Genomic DNA, 19796 nt, shown 5'->3' with positions numbered 1-19796 from the left:
TTGAAGCAGATTTTTGTGCTTGCGAAAGGCAAAATCTTATCATTATTGGGTGAAATCTAACAGCTGATTTTGACTTGCCAATCATTTTCTTTTGTTCCTTTCAAAATAATTTCATGAATGGTGTCATTTCTGCACGATCAAGGATGTGAAAAAAGTCACTGCTCAACTCTGCATCAATTTCAACTGAAGATTTCTCCGATTCAATTTCCATGTCAGTTATCCTTTCTTGAAGTTCAGCAGATTTCAGATGTTGTTGATCCAAAGTCAATTTTATCCACTCTGTTGATGAACTAGAGATTGGTGCCTTTAGTTTGGCTGGAATTGACATACGCTTGTCTTTTACAACCCTGGATGCTTTGCCAAAAGTGTCCTGTTTACAACAAGAGCTGCATTTATTGATTGCTATAAGGATTTCAAAGTATATTGCTCTATGGTATTCAAGTGATGGAAATGGGTTTCCTTCTTCTGCAAAAAGTGGATCATGTTGTTTAGGAACAACATGGTTGACAACGTTGCTTAATCTGTCAGAGACAGAAATACCAAGACTAAGCTGGAATGACGCTAGTTGGCCTACAAGATTAGAAAGAGTTACATTCTAGACTGAGCTTTTATTACCTAGATAAAGTGTATCGTCGTCTCGTAACAGCCAACCAAAAACAGATATACTGTAGCCAATACTATCATCAATTGTTATCTCAATGCTGAATTGCATTTCAGAACTGTGCGAAGCACGTACTTGATCACATACAGTCAGGCGAATCTGGAAAAATTTCCAAGCCGAGAATCATTTGCTGACTGCGTTGTTCAGGCTTTCCAAAGCAAAGAGAACAAAAATTTTATTCAACATTGGGTGTGCAGCAAAGAGGAACACCGTGATGGCGGTAATCACTATCATATGGCTATAAAGCTTAATGTGCAGAAGCGATAGAAAGCAGCAAAGAATTCCATTCAAGAAAAGCATGGTATTGTCTTTAATTTTTCGTTTTATCATGATAGCTATTACACTGCCTACAAGTATGTTACGAATGAGGACACACACGCCTTACATAGCAAGGATCACCCTGACTTAGGGGCCACTGGATCTGCAAGGACAAAAGCTTCGATGAGAGCTGTTCGCCATCATAGCAGGTCAAGGCAGACTATGGAGTCTGGAGGTGCATGCGGAACATCGGGCAATTCTAGAAAAAGACAGCGCCTATGAAACTTAGAAGTTTCAGAGATCATTTTGAAATATGGTATGAAATGAGACATGGAACTCCTGGCTCTAGCTAATGAGCAAAAAAACGAGAGCAAGAACGATCTGGCGGAATTTGTGTTGGGCAGATCAGAGAAATCGGTTAAAGAGCTGATCTGCTGGACGTGGAAAATGCACAATGCCTCTAGCGATTTCCAGCGAGAGAAAATGCCACAAATGACATTAGTCAAAAACTTTTGAATGTGTGTAGAGGGATGCGGTGGTAACTAGCTAAAATGTGCACTGGAAGTTTTGAGACAAAATAATGTTATGCTTGTCTAGCAGTGGAAGATGCCGTGGTAATTTTCCTGAAAGATTTCCTTTCACTTCTGGGAGGTCATCCAATACACTTACCCGCTCCGAAAATGACCTATGCAAAGGACATTTATTTGGAGCAAGATACGCCAATTTTTGAAACCAGCAAAGCTCCCATCACCTACGTTGGAAAGTACAACTCTGTAGACGATAGCGAGACAGAAATGATGGCTGCCCGTTGGAAGGTATTTTCATTAAACTATTAAATACCCCCAGGCAGAGCAAAAGGAGATGTCACCATGTGAACGCTGTTTCAGTGAACTTGTTTACTTGGAGAGAACTTTTAAAAATTTAAAATCACATTTAACCCCTTGTATTTACGGTTAACCCTCTTGAGAATAACTGGCCATGCCTAAATAATGTCGGTTAACCCCTCTCAGAATAAAAATATATTAACTCATTTTAAAGTCAAAGGGTTAACTGTGGTTCGTTGATCTGTGTTTTAAAAGCTATTGTTTATATTGTTAACCATGGGGTTAACCATAGGGTTAACCATGATACCTCCCAAAAAGTACTACTTTTTCAGATTTGTTTGGTATATGTTGAAACATCATCTTAACAAAACATTAAAATACGCTGTGATTTATGTGCAATAATGTTGTTGTAAATTGTTATTAGTAATTCTTAGTTGGTTTTCAAATTATTATATGATGCAGTTTTTTTTCTATTGGTCGACTAATTATTCATAGACTTGCCTTTTGTTTATAGTAGAGTGTCTAGATTTTTCATGTATTTTGTTCGCAGATATTTTATAAATGTTTAGATAGGACTGAACTATCGAATACATGTCTTCTCATTGGCGCCGTCATTTTTCTTAGCCTATTTAGTTAGATTTGAGAACGGAAAGACAACGATTTCAAAGTATTCAGTTTTCTCTTAATAAGTTACAGAGATGATATACATAAATACATACACTTTATAAATATAAAAACAATTTATGCTCAGAAATTCAGGCATTCACCCTTGCAATCTACTATTAGCTGCATTCTTTAGTTCATACTTTCTATTATACTGTTTATTGTGGAGACTGGTATTTCATTCAGGATTCGCCTAATTCTGTTCTCAAAAGCTTCAATGCTTTCAACAGTAATGTTATTGTCAATGGCATCTTGACCAAGCATTCTTTTTGCAATGCCGAAGAGATTTTCTATCAGATTTGTGTCCGGACCCCTAGGAGGAATTGATGACAATTCTGAGTTTAGTTCTCTCATAGCATTTAAAGCCAAAGCACTGTTCTGCGAAGGGTCTCCATCCTTAATCCAACATCTAGAGTCTTTTCCTGCTGCAGCTACCATTTTGTCAAAATTATCAAGCAAAAAGTTTTTGAAAAATTTCCCATTCATCTTGTCGTATCTTTGGCAGCAGACCACGCCTTTATCATAAGAAATTGCCACTATCAGCTTGACATACTTGCCACCAATTCCACATGATCGCCCTTTGGAAGTACATCCCCAGATTAACCCTTTCTGTTTAGCCCTCCACACTCTCCCAACGGGTGCTAGCTCTTGATCTTCAGGATTTCTCTTGTACACAAAACCAACTAAGTAGAATGCCACTGATTTAGTCCAAATATCTTCATTATATTTTTTGAGCCTGAATTCCGCAAATTTTGTCCGCTTTTTTTGTCATCATTACTGAGCAGTCCTTTTTTCCTTGCTTGCAAATAGTTGTACCCGGACAGGTTTAGGAATCTTGAGACACTACGTTGCAAAACATCTTGCACATCTGCTCTTGCCATCAGTCTTTTAACGGTCTAGTTTGCGTCTTCTTTTCTCAAAATCTTTATTGTTCTTATTAGTTTTCTCTTATCTCTTTTTGACATCTTCTGTGGCCTTCCCCCAACACCTTTGCTTGTTTTCTTTGCATTGCATTTCAATATCAGCTTCTTCCATATACGATAGATGGTAGATCTTGATACTCCAGTTTCACATATTAATTTCTTTATGTCGGTATGCTGTTTGAGTTTTAGCTGCAATCTTTCATATCAAAATAATTGAAAAATGTTCTTAACAACAAATAAACCCTCATACATTAAACGTCAAAATTTATCGTTTTAAATCTTAATCATCCAAATTGAAATCGAGACTCAAGCCTCCTTTTCAATCCGATAGCCAAACCATAACTGAAGTCAATACGTCATTAGAAGATAACGATAGTATCATAGCCATTCATTTCAACCACAGACAATCGTGGCCAAAACTCCTGGACACTGAATAAAAATTCGGCATGCTATCAATTGTTCCCAAGAAAAATTAGGACATATCAATTTCTCCCCTCCCCCCTATATCGTTTAAGAGCTAAATCTCCCAGCATTCGATTTTAGCCCATACAAACAAACACCCCAACATTGATGTAGGGGGTAGGGGGTCACGTTGAATAAGAACCCAATTGCATTTGGGAAGCAGTCTCACGAGTTTTGGCCAGGATTGTAGACTTTTGTACTGTTATTAAAGTTGTTGTGCTAGGTGTAATTAAAATGTCCCTGTCCATTGTCCATTGTTTTAGAATGCCAATGCACAGATTTTTTACCGTTACAAAAAAGGAAGCAATTTACTGACGGCCTTCCTCATTGCTTTCCCTCTTAACATATGAAAATGTCCCAGCTGCATGGTATAGCTACCTGCATCTACTAGATATATCATTTTCTGAAGGATTTGGCTGTTCTGAATGCAGAAGTAAACCAACAACGATTCTTTTTGATGCCATTATCTTGTCATTCCGCAAACAAGCAACTCAGTTATTAACAGACGATGTAATTGATTCGAGGATCAAACCTATAAAGAGAACAAGGTATAGATAGGTTTCTACTTATGTTATAATAACCACATCTAGTAGTGTTGTGAGAGTTTACTGTCTGGTTTTCAAGTACTTAATAAAATAATTGAAACACTTGAGGAATTAAATGCTATTTATGAAGAAGTTGTTTTCTGGAAATAAAATCTTTTCATGTTACCATCTGGTAAAGTTGGCAAGAACTTTGTTGAAGAATGCTGTAGACTAGTAAATGAGTGTGTTGATGACGGTCCATTACATCTGATTGCATTAAAAGCAATGATGATTATGACATCACTTTTGCTTCAGAAACCTAGGAAAAAATCAAAAAGCAAAGGTCATGTGGAGAAATTGAGAAAAAGGCTTGGTTAATGGAAAAGTGGAAGCTTTGATGAACTTGTCGTAGAAGCTCGCTTCATTCAATCTCGTTTTAGCCAACACAGGGGAGCTGACAACATTGCCAAGAAATTAATGGTTTTATAATCAACGAGAAGATAAATACTGCTCTGAAGCTTTTGTCTAATGCACAAAATAATAATATTTTGCTTCTGGATGACCCAACTCTACAGTTACTTAGAAAAAGCATCCAGTTATGAAAAGAAATTTGAAGATCTTTTGTTACAAGGTCTGGAATTATCGATTGGTGAATATGCATATGGATGTATTGATGCTTTTCAGATAAACAAGCAGGGTTGCCACTTGTAGGGATTTCTACCTACAGTAGGGATTTTTTGCCTTTTGTAGGTTGTTGGGATAAACCTACGTGATAAAATGCAAAATGGACGTATAAATCGCTCAAGTTGTAGGTATTATCAAGATTAAATAATTTTCTTCGGGTAAATTTTTATTTGCACGATAGACATTGAACTCAATGAAATTCCCTGTCCCTGGTATGCATCTCGCATTCAAGGTTGATCCAACACATTCTCTAAAATAAATTGTAACAAAACAAAATTGAGAAACAGATTGGCAGTCCGCACGATTGAGGCCGTAATCCGAGTTGGTGAAGGGTTACCTGGATGTTTTGAAGTTAGTGCCAGGCTATCGTCTCTCTATTCCAGTGCCAGAGGGTCATATATGGAAAGAAACAATAATAATGACCGGGAAGACGTTGAGAACATTGAACAGTTTGATTGACTACTGAAGCAACTTTCCATTTTTGTTGTGTTAATTGGGTAAATTGATTGCCTTTTCTTTGGTTTATATTTTTTTAAACTGCTACTTGCATCATTTTATTATATGATTTCATTCTAAAGTTATAACAGCTTCATTAAAGTAGACAGGTTGCAAAGCGGATTGAGTTTTTTGTGATTATGTGGGTTTTTTTCGTGGGTATAATTCCGAAATTGTAAGGATTTGTAGGGATAATTGTGGGAAAATGCGTAAGGGGAAAGAAGGGATAAAACGCATGCGATGTAGGTATATCTGGCTTTCATACAGGGGCAACCCTGTTAAAAAGTCTGCAAAAGATGTAAAAGGTGCAGCAAGAAATTTAAACCTTTGCATAAATATGAAGAAAAAATGCACAAGATTGTCAGTGATTGCAACGTGCATTGACTCAGAGAGCAAAAATAGTGGGGCTCAAGAACAGTTAATGCAAAAAAGAAATTCAGGAGAACTTGGTGACTTCTTGCAATTTGTGAACTTCTTTCCAGACCCTGTACATGTAGCCAAAAGAATATCCAGGCATTTCAGTAACTGGTATTAGAGAGTTTCCGCTCGCCGACGCAGCTACGACCGGGACGTTTGCGAGGCCTGGAAATAGGGCAGTCAGAAAAAATTGCATACTCCCATGATTACTTCTCGTCCGGCCTACGACGCAAAATTCGAAAATTTCCGTCGGAGGAAGAACGCAGAATTTTTAAGGTAAGAGTTAAATGTTTTTGATGTAATAGTTTAAAATCGATATAATTTTGATTCATCGAGACATTAATCTATCTCTCCGAGGTAAAAACAGCTCATTTCAGCAAGCTTTCATTTGCATTTCAGCCTTTCAAGCTAGTTTTTGCCCTTCACAAAAACACTATACACTTATCTATTATTCAACAAATTTGATATAGAAAACTTGCTTGGGACATTTCAGAAAAGTTAAGAAACAAATAGAGCTTGAAGAAAGCTGAGAGTAGGACAAGTAACAAAAGCTATTACAAACATCTACCTGTTCTTCAAAGCCAACTTATCTTCAGTTATAAGTAACTCAAGTCCCCTTCAGGTTTCAGACTTTTTGCCAAATTCTTATTATGCATGTCAAAACGCAGCTTTCTACATTTTCTGTTCTTAAATAAACAGTTGTGTTCTTGTAAAATGTTGAATGTATCCGGTAACATTTACACCAGTCTGAAGAGCATGGCAGATTTATGCACCAGGTCAATGTAGTGCTATATGCTGATATTAGGAACTACACATAACATTTACTGCCATGAGGTTTACACACAGAAAACCAACCTGAAATGACTTTGAGCATGTGAGATTTTATTTAGAACTGCCACACTCTGCAGACTGGGATTAACATAATTATACCTAGAACATCTGTAATCATTTATGTTTCAGACATAATTTTTGAGTGAAAAGGTTTTTTTTTGCCTTCAACCCTTCTTAAACCTTTTCAAACAGGCACAAAATGACATGGAACAAGCAGCATGATGTGCTACTTTGTAGAGAAGTGCTGGTTGTCCAGCCATTTCAATTTAGGCATGGCACCCATGATCGAAGGCAGTGCTGGGAGCGAATTGCCAATAATTTGAAGCATCCTCACTTCATAGTTGACCAGAGGTCAGTGAGAGATCGCTTCACCAAACTCGAAAAAAAATTTAAAAGGAAAAAGGCCAGCGAGGAAAGAGCCAGTGGTATCAGTCCAGAAGAGCCTGATGAGCTGGATCAGGCTCTTGAGGATACTGCAAGGGAGCAGCAAGAACAGTTGTTGAGGGGAGAGGTAAAGAAGAAAAATGACATTGAGAAAGAAAAAGAAACAGCAGAGGCAGTGAGGAAGAGGGCAATGGAGATAATGGGGGAGACAAGGGAGAGGGAGAATGTAGAAAGAGAGAGGAAAAAGAAAAGGTATGGGGGGATACAGTGGAGTATTTAAAGGAAAAGAGAGCCCAGGAAGTCAAAAAGAGTGAGAAAGAATTTGAGTTGAAGAAGCGAGATCTTGAGTTAAAAGGAAAAGATGCAGGAAGAAGAGATAAAGATGAGAAGGAAAGAGCAAGAAATAAAAGAGAGGGAACAACTTATGAGGGAGAGGGAATTGAAGGCAAGGCTGAAGAAAGATGATAAAATTATAAATATTTTAAGACCACAGCTGCAGCAGCAACAGGCTATTTTGGAAGAGGTACAGCAGCAAAACAAATTGCTACTGTCCCTTTACCAAAGTAGCCTGGAAAAGTAGGAATGACCAGGTTAGGACTCATTGTAAAAATAATGCAACCTCCAAGTGAAAATGCTGGTATTATTAGTACCAACAGATCCTCTGTTTATAAAACTCATAAATGCCAGATAAAATTCATATCCAAACATTCCTTCTTTTCAAGTAAGAATTTAATGACTATATTATAAAGTAAGAACAAATTTTAGAAGATAAACATGTTGACAATTTTTGTTATAAAACCTGACCTAATACAGAGCTTGAAGGACCATGCCTACAGATAAATCTAAACTTGGTAGCTTTGGTAGCTTTTAAAAAAGCTGTTTGGGAGCTTTTAAAAAAGCTGTTTGGGAGCTTTTAAAAGAGCTGTTTGGGAGCTTTTAAAAAAGCTGTTTGGAAGCTTTTAAAAAAGCTGTTTGGGAGCTTTTAGAAAAGCTGTTTGGTGGCTTTTAAAGAAGCTGTTTGGTAGCTTTAAAAAAGCTGTTTGGTAGCTTTAAAAAAGCTGTTTTTATCTGTAGTATTCTTCAAGAAGTGGTGGCTGCAGATTGAAAAAAGCAGCTGTGTTGTTCCCATACAGGCAAGTAAGTGCATTGCGTAGTAGGGCACAAACAACATCTTTCCAACGTCTTTCCAACTGCACTGAGGCCAATCTTCAGATCTTTCTTGAAGTCTGTGAATTTAAAATAAATCACAATATCACCAAACACCCACTCAACAGAAATATGAACCCTGCTCATGGATTGACTGAAGGCTTGCTCTTGAACAGTGAGGTTTGGTCTTCTTGCGAAGATGCATTGGAGAAAAACTCTATGAGGATATGCAGGATCTCCATAGATACACAAAGGCTGGCCATCAGGTGTAAAGGAATGTTGCTCCAACTGATTTAAAAGACCTGACATTGCCAGGATGCCACTGCCATGCCTTTTTCCTTCAACTGGACCAAAGAGGTTGGCAATAAGTCCATTAGGTACCACTACTGATTGGAACTTGATCGCGTGCACTCTTTTATGGCCGTTATAAACAGCCCTTTGATCCTGGTTTGGTCTGTAAATGGGCCTGACTGTCCCATCCATGAAACCCCAACAGTTGTCTAATGCAGTACCTTTCTGATGAATGGCATCTGCATATACCTTCAGATTATGGCGTGACAATAATGGCTGATCAAGGTTGGCAAGGAGGTATCCAAATCTGTCAAAGAAATGGTCAATCAAGAGATTTACGACCATACAGAGTTGTGATACAGGCATACCAAAACGAGGGATGAGATCAGCAAGTCTGCATGGGTAAGCAAATCTTTTTAGGGCGATGCACAAGGCTTCGATTTCGTCTACTACCACACCATTCTGACACTTGAATATTTCCAGGAGGCGCAAAGCAGCTGCAAGTCTAAAAATTTAATCCTTTTTGAAGCGAAATTCCACTTCACATTTGTCTTCTCGCATCTCAAAAACATTAAAACGTTCGTACTTAAAATGCGGAAGGCCAATGTGTAAAATTTTCGGGTGGTCGATTTCATTGAGAAAACAAACTGTATCATATTCTAAGTGATAATGGTGCAAAATATATATTAGAAGTAACTACCATTAGTTGCAGCAAATGGGACTTTGCAGACTAATTCTTCCCCAGTTTGCATTTGAGCCAATATATCTGCATGACTTTAGTACCGTCAGCTTCCTTCTGGATGTCCCTTTTTAAGTTTTCATTAAAATGAAAAATTGCAAGAATATGCCTGCAAATAAATTGAAATTGCAGTTACAGAAAGAGTGAATGCAAGTTTTCAAATGCCAGTTGCAATGAATTTGTTACCAGTTACTATGATTTGATAACAAAATTTTACTTATTAGAATGTATTGTCATTCTCAGAATTAATATTGTAGTTATAATATACACCTGCAGAACGTCCCAATCCCTTGAAAGTGTACCATTTTTGGATGCCATTGATTCAGTGTTGAATGGTATCTCCCTCACAACAACTTGTTTGCACAATCAGAGATAATTGTCAAATACCATTTAAAAGTTTCTTGTCCAACAGTATTGTCTTGAGTTTGTCGTAGGCGACAGATGCATCATTTGTTAAAATCTACAATGACTCCACTGCTCAATAAGGTTGTATGATATATTTTATTGTATTTTAAGTTTTCCATCATTCTTATAAAATATGACAATCAGAATTTAGGGAAAACCAATTTAAAAAATCAGGATAAATAATTGTTGGTTTATATGACTTATCATTTTTGATCCAATGCCTCTTCCTTAATTTTTCATGTTTACAGTTTTGAATGAGGGGTCTGGATGATTCTCATGCTCATTTGCAATATGGGGAATAACTGCCTTCCATTTTGCTTCAATTAGCTCATGAAATGCTAGACACCAGTACTCCTAGACATCCTTTGTTTATGCTAGACACCAGTATAAATGATTTCGAATGGAAGATGCCCATTCACTTCTTCACTTCAATCCATTCACTTGAATCCTTCTCTTTACCTGCCTTCAGTAATATTTTTCATTGTTCTTGCAACATGCCAGATGTCAAATTAATGCTTTATTTGCTTCTCTGAATCCGGTATTCATTTTCCAATACCAGTGTGGCGATCAGAAACAAAAACTGAAATCGATACCTCCTTATTTCTAAGAAACTCCATTCCTCTATGGCACCCTACCAACTTCATACTGGTACTACTTTTGCATTCATTTGCCTTCAAAGAAAGAAAAAGTAATTCAAATCAGATGACGAATTAACAGCATACAGAAATAATCATCCTTACATCCATCAAACAAAGAAACAATTTGACCAAAAAATGAAGACCTTATTAAATGTATGGTTAATTCCAAAATTTTCATTGAAAATCATCTTTTGGAGAGAATTGCATAAATTGTGCACATATGTAGATACATATCTATCTTTATAAGCTTATTTGACTTAACTGCACAAGCTCAAAGTGAACTATCTGTATGATTTTCTCACCAAAAAAGTATAGCTGCCATATTTTGCAGAATGGCCCATTGAATCCAACTGCCCATCACCACAAACAATAATGCGATCTGACAGTTGCAAAAGTTGATTTAGTGTTGTAGAGCAGTAGAGTTGCCAATGACGTATGATGCTAGGGAAAATAAAGTTTTTCTGATGACAAGTGAAAGTGATTTGGAAGAGGACGATGGCGAGGGTGATGATGAGGTTGACAATGGGCACTTGATGACAGTTCTTCGCATATTAAGCTAAAAGTTGTATTCCAACTAAATTCAGGAAAAACAAAAAAATATTCCTATAAGATGGAAAAAAATTCTTCACAATGACTTCTTGCTATACTCCAAAGAGTGTAGTTTTTACTTTTATTCAAGAAACTTTCAAATTATTAATCAAAACCAAACAAAACATTTTACTTATTGTTCCTTACAATGTCGGTCTAGTACTCTTAATAAACTTTCTTTGGAGAAATATGTTTATGTCTGGGTAATTTGGTATCATCAACATTACGCCAACGCTTTGAATTTGTACTGCTTACCTGTGTTTTTCCTTGAGCCTTTGAATTTCATCTCTGTGTTTTGATCTTATTATCAAAAACCAAAGTTTCGAACTGTGGGATTGTCAGATCTTCTTCCAATGGCCCTCTGCTTACCAGAGTATTGTTCGACTGGATCTTGACAAAATCTGTTGGAAAATACATATTCCATCCCGGAATCAAGCAAAAATTTCACAAGGGCAATCAATCAATGAATGCTTATGCAAATCCACTCATGTGTTTGATGTGATATGAACATGTGTGCTCGTGCATTATCATCAGAATCACCTGGCCTGTTGTTTGAACTCTCTTTCCATGCCAACAAATACCCAAAGAAAACGTCAGTGAGCCATGAAAATCTGTGGTCAGATTTGTCTTCATAGGGCAGCAAGAAAGTTTTCCTTCTTCTTTCACCTTTTGACATGCTGTGGACATTAAAGCAGTAAAAAAAATGGTCCTTTTCTCACAGAATTCTGCGGTTGCAGCTGAATCAGTTGGACCAAATCTCTTTCAAACATTACCCATTGAGGAACTCAAAACCTGTGCGGCCAAACTAACTCTCAGAATACAACCTCTCAGAATCAAACTAACAGAATACAACCTTAATTCAATGTTGTCTGTATCCGGCAGGTGCACTTTTACAAGAATCTATATACCATGTGAGTTCCATGTTGATTTTGTTGATTTTGGTGCTGCAAAAAACCTATCTTCAGTTTTGATGCTAATGTGCACCCAATGTGAAACTCATGCTAAAGACATGTCAAAGTCAAGTCAGAACTGTGTCATGGCATGCTAGCATAATGAAAAAAAGAAAAAATCTGAGCCAAAGATCTTAATCAATGATGACTAGTGCTTAGAATACCAAAAAGTACAAACAATAGTCAAGCTGTAAACCTGGCACAATTCAAGATTGTGTAAGTTGTTCTGCAGAGTTTCCCACACTCGTACACAAGATAGTACACTGTTTCTGCACAGTTGCACACATGCACATATTTATATTTGTTCTTGCATACACAAGAACTTGTGGAGACCTTCCGTACTCTGCAGATTGAACTTTGCAGGTGTTACTTAACCTGACTCGATCTTGAACTTTCAAGTAAGCAACTTTCAAGTACCTATTGTTTTCATTACATTACTATAAAAGACAATCAACAACTTCATCTCAGTTTAGCTTGAAGTTTTCATGTCCACATTCTTTCAAAAGTCATTTCCACCCTCACAACTTAGAATGTCATATTTTCATTCATTTTATGGTGACAAGAACAGCTTACTGTGAGCTTTTTTCATCATTGAGATTTTGCTGTTAAAGCTTTGGCGATCAAATTTAAACAACTTGCAATCAAATTAAAATTTATCTAACACAAAATACGATTCAAAACCGAATAGAATTAATATAAATATTCTTTCCTCTCGCTACAGGGCTTTTTAAACTAATTAGTTAAAAATATGTTTACCATGGCAAATTTGCTCATTTTGTGGGTTTTGCCTCCCACCTCCCCCACCTGAAAAATGAATTTCTGCCTTTGAATATACATAAAGTGATTCTGGCTTTTGCTATGCATTACTAGAAGTACCTTCCGTTTCAATATTTCTGCATGGCTTCTCCCATAAACTCTATCTGATAGGCCCCTTTAAATGAAAACTGAAGTGAATCGAATTGCATGATCTAATTAGTGGGAAAGGCGGGCATTTGCAACAAAGATGTTGTTCAAAATGTCACAACAGATAAAAGACACCAATAAATGGTCCAGAGAGAGAGTGTTTGCTTGTATTAATATGACAGGGGCACTGTCCAAAAGTTGTAAACTAATTAGTTAAAAATATGTTTACCATGGCAAATTTGCTCATTTTGTGGGTTTTGCCTCCCACCTCCCCCACCTGAAAAATGAATTTCTGCCTTTGAACATACATAAAGTGATTCTGGCTTTTGCTATGCATTACTAGAAGTACCTTCCGTTTCAATATTTCTGCATGGCTTCTCCCATAAACTCTATCTGATAGGCCCCTTTAAATGAAAACTGAAGTGAATCGAATTGCATGATCTAATTAGTGGGAAAGGCGGGCATTTGCAACAAAGATGTTGTTCAAAATGTCACAACAGATAAAAGACACCAATAAATGGTCCAGAGAGAGAGTGTTTGCTTGTATTAATATGACAGGGGCACTGTCCAAAAGTTGTCACGGACACTAGTTGCAGTGAAGCTTGAGTTCAGTGAGGCTAAGTATCGCCTATAATTGAAATTCTTCAAGGCCTGAGCATGAGTTCAGGTATGTTTTTATTTTTCCTCTATGTACAGAGGAACACAATTAAAGTGGACATACACCAACTTTTTTATTGTGTATTTTGGTTAATTTGGAAGCCAAATAATGGGAAATAACTTTCTTTCGGCAATGTAACTCCCCTATCGCATGTTATTGCCCCCCAAAGTTCCTGGCAGTGTGGCTCAGCTTTGGGTATTACGAATTCTGGGACCTAGCCTCTTGACCATGTTGTAACGTAAAGTCACTCAATTGTAACAAAACTAGATCAACTCACTCAATTTCAACGGTATCACATTACTCACAGTTCTAAAATTTGAATTCTTTAAGAAATGGAGAAAACGAGAATTATTCTTTTTCTTCAATTCTTGCCAAAGAAGGAGTTATCTGTCAAAATTCTTATTATAGACAAAGAGTCACACCATTCTTAATATCAATCATCTATGCCTACTACAATTATCAACTTTTTACTTGCAAAATATTTCACTATGCCAATTTGCATAGTCGATAGTGGAATATGCAAATATTCCACTATCGACTTTCAGCATAGCAGTCTGAAGAAATGTTGCATGTTGCAAGAAAGGAACTTGAAACAAAGAAACAGGGTATAGAAATTCTGGCAGATACTGCCAAGTCAATGGAGAGAATTGTTAGTCTCAGTCAATTGTTAGTCTTGGGCAGAAACTTGGCAATGGGCTTGCTTTTCTAGCACAAACAACAAATGGCCAAAATTATCTAATGCAAAGCAATACACAACACATGTTGAACCATGGTTTCTGTGCATCTACTGCATCTCCAGTTGCAGTTCCTAATCAATATCCAACACCTGCAACTTCAGTTTCTAACCTGCATCATCCTGATTTCTAATCAATGCTCTCCACATACCCAAGCACCCACATATATGACTCTTTTAAATGAAGACAATTGTTGATAAGAGAGCTTGTCTTTATGCAATATAACTAAAAGAACTGTCTTAATGTAATAGTTAAGTAACAAGATATTTTTGTATTGGTGTCCTAGCAACATGTTTACAGATTTCATTATATATTCTGAAATGAAAGCTACTTGTTGTTAGGTAACTCTACAGGTATTTGAATGGACATGGATGCTGAAGGGTGGGCATGGCAGCCCAATGCTTGTTTTGCCTTTTAAAAGGTTGGCCAGGAGTGCAAGAGTGTTCTTGTCTTGTAAAAAAATAGCTTTTGAAGCAATTGATGTTAAGAATGGGGAGACTTGGAGCAACAGCCTAAAATTTTCTTCAAACAAGGTTTCTACTTTGAAGAGTATTGAAAGCCATATTAAAGAATGTGGGTGCAAAGATTTTTGGGACTATGAATAACACAACATAAAAAATGATTTTCTTTCTAAATATAGTTCATATTTAGTCAATATTGCCTATTGTTGGAGAAAATTACCAAAGTATTTTGTCAAGCTCTCTCTTACTCTGCTTCCTTCTTCACTATTGTGTGTGTTTGATCTGTCAGCAGATGTATGGTGTTAACAGGCCTGATTTTCATTTTCTTCCATGAATTGGTCATGGAAACCGTCAAGACTTTACTGTGCTTCTTTAACTTCACAGAAATTGTGGAAGATGAAACATGTATAAATCAGTGTTAGTGCATGCTCCAATGCAATACCAATAAGTCTGTTGAATATTCTCCATCTTGCTTGCTTTCAAAGCACACTCGATTTGGTTTCTAACTGGCCTTAGCATTTCATTAAATAAAACTTGGTTTTTGTCGCTGCATCTTTCAAACTCTTTCATTGTAATGGATAAACAGGGTCACTAATCAGTAATGGAGGAAACACAACATCACCTTCAATTAATGTGCGCTCTATATTAGGCAATATTTCTCGACAAATAGCTTATTTATGGCACTGTTTGCAAAAACTCTGGCATCATGTACACTTCAAGGCCGTGAACAATCAAATTCCATAGACAGCCCATTTTCATCACATACAGCTTGTATATTTAACGAGTTCTTCATTTTGTAGCAAAAATAGTCATGTGGATTTTCAGTTGGTTGTTTTATTGGAATATGGGTTAAATAGCAAAATGAAACCCACATGACTATTTTTCCTACAAAATACAATACATCCCACAACTTGGGAAAAGTCAAATTTGTCTTCAAACCTATTCACGAGTTGCTTTAATTCAGTCTCTGATTTTTGAAATTTTATCAATCTAAACCCAAGCAATTTAACAGTAGTTTGACAAACCTGTTTAATAATTACGGACAGTGTACAGGGTGAAACAATAAATATGTTACTCATCATTCTGAGTGATCATTAGTCATTGATAGAACGTCACAGCTAATTTACTTCAGCAGTAACTGTAGCATGCCTGAATGATTTCGGATATGGTGAAATGTGTGGCCTAACTTCTGACAACAGGTCTGAAAGGAATTTCCTTGACATTATTAAGGTAATATGCCATTCTCTGTCGCTTAAATTCCATTACAAACATTTAACCACCACACACTTGTGTAACCATGCTTTTTCTATTGTTGCTTTTTGTCCTTAAAAATCTATTTCTCATGGCTCTGTATCGGCAAAGGGCATGATTTCTATCTTCAACGGCAGCTGTTAACTTTTCCTTAATTTCTTGCTGTTGCAAGAATATCTGTATAGCTAGAGACATTTGGCTTTGTAGCACTATGCAGCCAGTTGTTGTTGGGGCCAAGACCCTCCTTGATATCTTTGTAAAACCCCACAAAGTTATTATTATTACCTTCATTAGTGTAATAGGTGCCGATGTACATGGTATCATATAGCGTTATAATTTGAATTTTGATTCAATCTTTGATTTAAAACAGTACTAGCTTACATGTTTTGATTCAACATACCCAATAAGGACATACACATGGTTAATGTCAATCGACAAGTAACAGTGATCATGATTATGTATATTGTAGCACCAAATTAGTTAGAGAGTTGGTTGGAGTTGGAGTTGAAGTAACAATTGTGAGCGAATATATAAAATGAAACGCTTATAGATTTGATACTAAACAGTTTGTACAGAATGGTGATTTTTCTCTGAATTTGCAACTTACACTTCGTTCATCAATAAATTTTAACATATGGGCGCCACTAGAAAAAGTGGTCCCAACATAATTGGAGACACCGCCAGGTTACAGGGATCGAATGATGACGAGGGAAACTGATGGAGGTGTAGTGCATTAAATGCCATGGAAACAAAGCAAGAATCGAAGAAACTACGGAAAGCAAGAGAAGCACACAGAGCGTATGTTACAAGAACAATCGCCATAGCTATGGAAAGAGTAAGGAATTTTCGGGCAGGTGATAGGTGATAAAAAAGAGCTTCTGAAATACAAGGGGGTCCTGACAGACAAGAAAGTCGTGTTGCAGAAAATGGATGAACGAGTATTGGAAACTTTGAGTGACCAGAATGATGGGGCTAACACATTCAAGACGTGGAGGAATCTGAGGCAATTTCAATGGAAATATCGGAGGTGCTGTTAGAAATCGAAGAAATCGTGGAAAAGGACACTGCCCTACAGCATGCATCCATGGAAAACACCTCATTCTCTGGGAGTAGTTCCACTAGGAAGGCGAAAGCAAAGCTACCCAAACTGGAGCTGCAAACTTTTGATGGAAAGCCACAAGATTGGCCTGAATTTTGAGATGCACTTTAGCAGTACCGTTGACTAAGTTGAGGACCTTCTGGATGAAGTCGGTAATTACAGCATTGCCAACGGCATTGCAGAACTGAGTTGGAGATCTGACACCCAGAAACGATGTGCTTTTTGTCAAGAAAACCACGACCAACAACATTGTTCCAAATTTACAAACTTAGACACAAATAAGAATGTTATTAGAAAATATGGTTGTTGTTTTATTTTCATTAGGAAAGGGCATTAAGCTGTAGAATGTACACCTAAAATTATGTGTAAGAAGTGCAATGGTAAACATCACACATCGTTGTGTAATTATCCCAAGGATTTAACCATAAGTAAGAATCCTAGCCCTTTAAGACCCCCATCTCCTCTTTTTGAAGGAACCTCTACCGGTAGCACTATCGTAGCATCCTGCACTAATAGTTTAGGCACTAATAAATTGCAAACTGCCCTAGCTGTTGTTTATGGGAACGATAAGGTTAAAGGTCATAGAAGGCAAATGTGAAATTTATAATTTTCTAACTTTGAACTACTATTTAGAATAACTTATCAGAAATGTGTTGGTTGCAGTTTTTCTTGGATCCGGGTAAAATAGACTTGATTACAGGGGTTTTTAGAACAGTGCCCCCAACTGGAAAGTGCCCTAAGACAGAGATCTGGAACTAGACAAGTCATGACGTGAGATGAGTCATAATAAAACTTGCCATTGCACCACAACAATAGGATCTATGGTTGGAGTGAGAAAGCACGTAACTCGGAATTCACTCACATACATTCAAAACTTTATTTTACCTTTATGCAAGATGTCAGACATTGACAGTCTGTCTGATATATGCGAAGAGCAACAGCTCAGCAAAACATTGTCACAGTTTTCTCTCAACGTTGAGGACCCTGGCCAACGAAAACGCACTCGCTGCTGCTGTTGGTGGAGTTGATTCCATTGGCCCATACATGGACGAACTCCTAGCAGACGATGAGTGGATTGAAAATTATAATCAGGAGCGAAGAGAGGAAAAGCAACAAATTGAAAAGCTGAACAGACACTTAAATGGAACAGATCCACTGATGACATTAACAAGATTTTCTTTTGCTTATTATACAACCCCCAGCAAGTAAAAACGCTTATAGGCCCTCGGTATGATAGATGGCAGTCGGAGATCAAAACGCAGTTAGTATCTTATAAATTTCAAAATTTTGATTAAGTAGAGAAAAAGATTTATAAAAGCCTTAAGTGTTCAAATCTTGGCCTAGTTAGGAATATATCATAGCTTTTAGCAAAAAATCTCCGAAACAGAAAAAATATTTTGAATCAATTATATAACTTTCAGAACACCTTGGCTCTTCTCCTATCTCTTTGAGATCTTTTTTAGGAAAACCCAAAAGCATGCCATTGCTGTAGAGAGGTTGAAAACTGCCCAATTGCCCTTTATGAACCTAGGGTTGTTCAGCAACTTGGAGTAACACCGCAATGTTTCATAGAATACCCTGGTTTTAGTCCAGTTTGCTTAAATGAGTGAACACTTCAAATAATGTCTGACCAATTTAAAACTTCAAAGCACACACGTTACAAAAACCTTGGTTCTGAGAAGAGGTATGCAGTGAATTTCAAGATTTATCACTCAACGTTTAAAAAATTTCTAACCATTTTCTAGTAAAATCTATGTAGAATAGAGAGGGCATTAAAAGGTTTAGTTAGACTAATGCACGCTTAAACAGTTTGTAACAACTTTTGCAACAATTTGCAACAACTTTTGCAACAACAGTTAGGCTTTTATTAATATCTTAATACTTAAAAGAGGCACTGACAAAAAAATGATCAGTTCACGGAAGAAGACTGGATTTATTGGTATGGTAGTGTCAATAAAGTCAATAATATCCATATCAAAAGATCTGCTAACACAACCAGTCAATCCACTATCATATTTACTAACATACAGGTTTTCACAAGATCACCTTGAAGTTTTTTCCCCTGTATTCGAGCAAAACATGGTTGGAACAACAATCCAAACTCAAGCCAGTTTCAGTCTGCCTTAAGGAGTATGCTCTTTAGTCATTCAATCAAAGCTTCATTAAATGCAAATTGTGTACAGTATGAGCATGCAGCACAGACAACAATATTCACACTTGAATGGTCTAAACGAATTTCTTCCTTGAAGGACATTGGTATAACTACATCCCTAGGCGACGAAAGTTCCATCTCTAATGAGCCTGATCTTCCTAACTGTCTGAACCCATTTAAGGATGATATTCTTTACTACATCTCAGTATTCATTTGCAGAATTGCAGAAAGAATCAAGGCTTCTATTACTTGCAAAGACTTGCTTTTTTCAATAATCAATTCTGCTCCAGTCTCAGTTGATGATCAAGGTCATTCCTCCATTTCTCTTACAAAAAGGAAAAATAGACGTGGACTTATTAACGCGAGCAAGGGGGTGTTTGAAATACTGAAGCTATGTGAAAGGCTTTTTTCACTCAATTTTTTAGATAAGAAAATTAAGATCACAACAGAGGGGGGCATTTGCAAAAAAAATGATCACTGCTTGTTGCCACACAATGTCACCAAAGGCTGCCTCACTGTTTCCTGATCCGGGTTATGGAGACAGTCATGAAGCACAAATTATAAAAGAAGTTTCGAAAAGATATCTCACAATGCGCCTTCAAACCTATGCTCGACACTACAATAGGTATATTGTGAATAAAGGGCAAGCATAAAT

The 19796-nt window shown here is 36.9% G+C and overlaps 1 protein-coding gene and 2 pseudogenes across 1 annotated transcript in view; 1 reads left to right on the top strand and 2 right to left on the bottom strand.

Annotated features, from left to right (window-relative positions):
* Positions 1-2844, bottom strand: part of LOC148957780 (52 kDa repressor of the inhibitor of the protein kinase-like) — a 19697-nt gene extending 16853 nt beyond the window's left edge. Inside the window, exon 1 of the mRNA XM_089114254.1 lies at positions 2550-2844. Within this exon, the coding sequence (XP_088970380.1) occupies positions 2550-2844 (295 nt within the window). The remainder of the gene's footprint in view (positions 1-2549) is intronic.
* On the bottom strand, positions 1634-9076 carry LOC135683782 (uncharacterized; annotated as a pseudogene).
* Positions 6942-19796, top strand: part of LOC148957779 (uncharacterized) — a 49457-nt pseudogene continuing 36602 nt past the window's right edge.

This window comes from Rhopilema esculentum, chromosome 20 (assembly GCF_057945365.1).
Source record: "Rhopilema esculentum isolate cy_ngs chromosome 20, ASM5794536v1, whole genome shotgun sequence".
Classification (NCBI taxonomy): Eukaryota; Metazoa; Cnidaria; class Scyphozoa; order Rhizostomeae; family Rhizostomatidae; genus Rhopilema; species Rhopilema esculentum.
The sequence above is the reverse complement of the archived record's forward strand: the minus strand, read 5'-3'. Positions and strand labels throughout refer to the sequence as shown.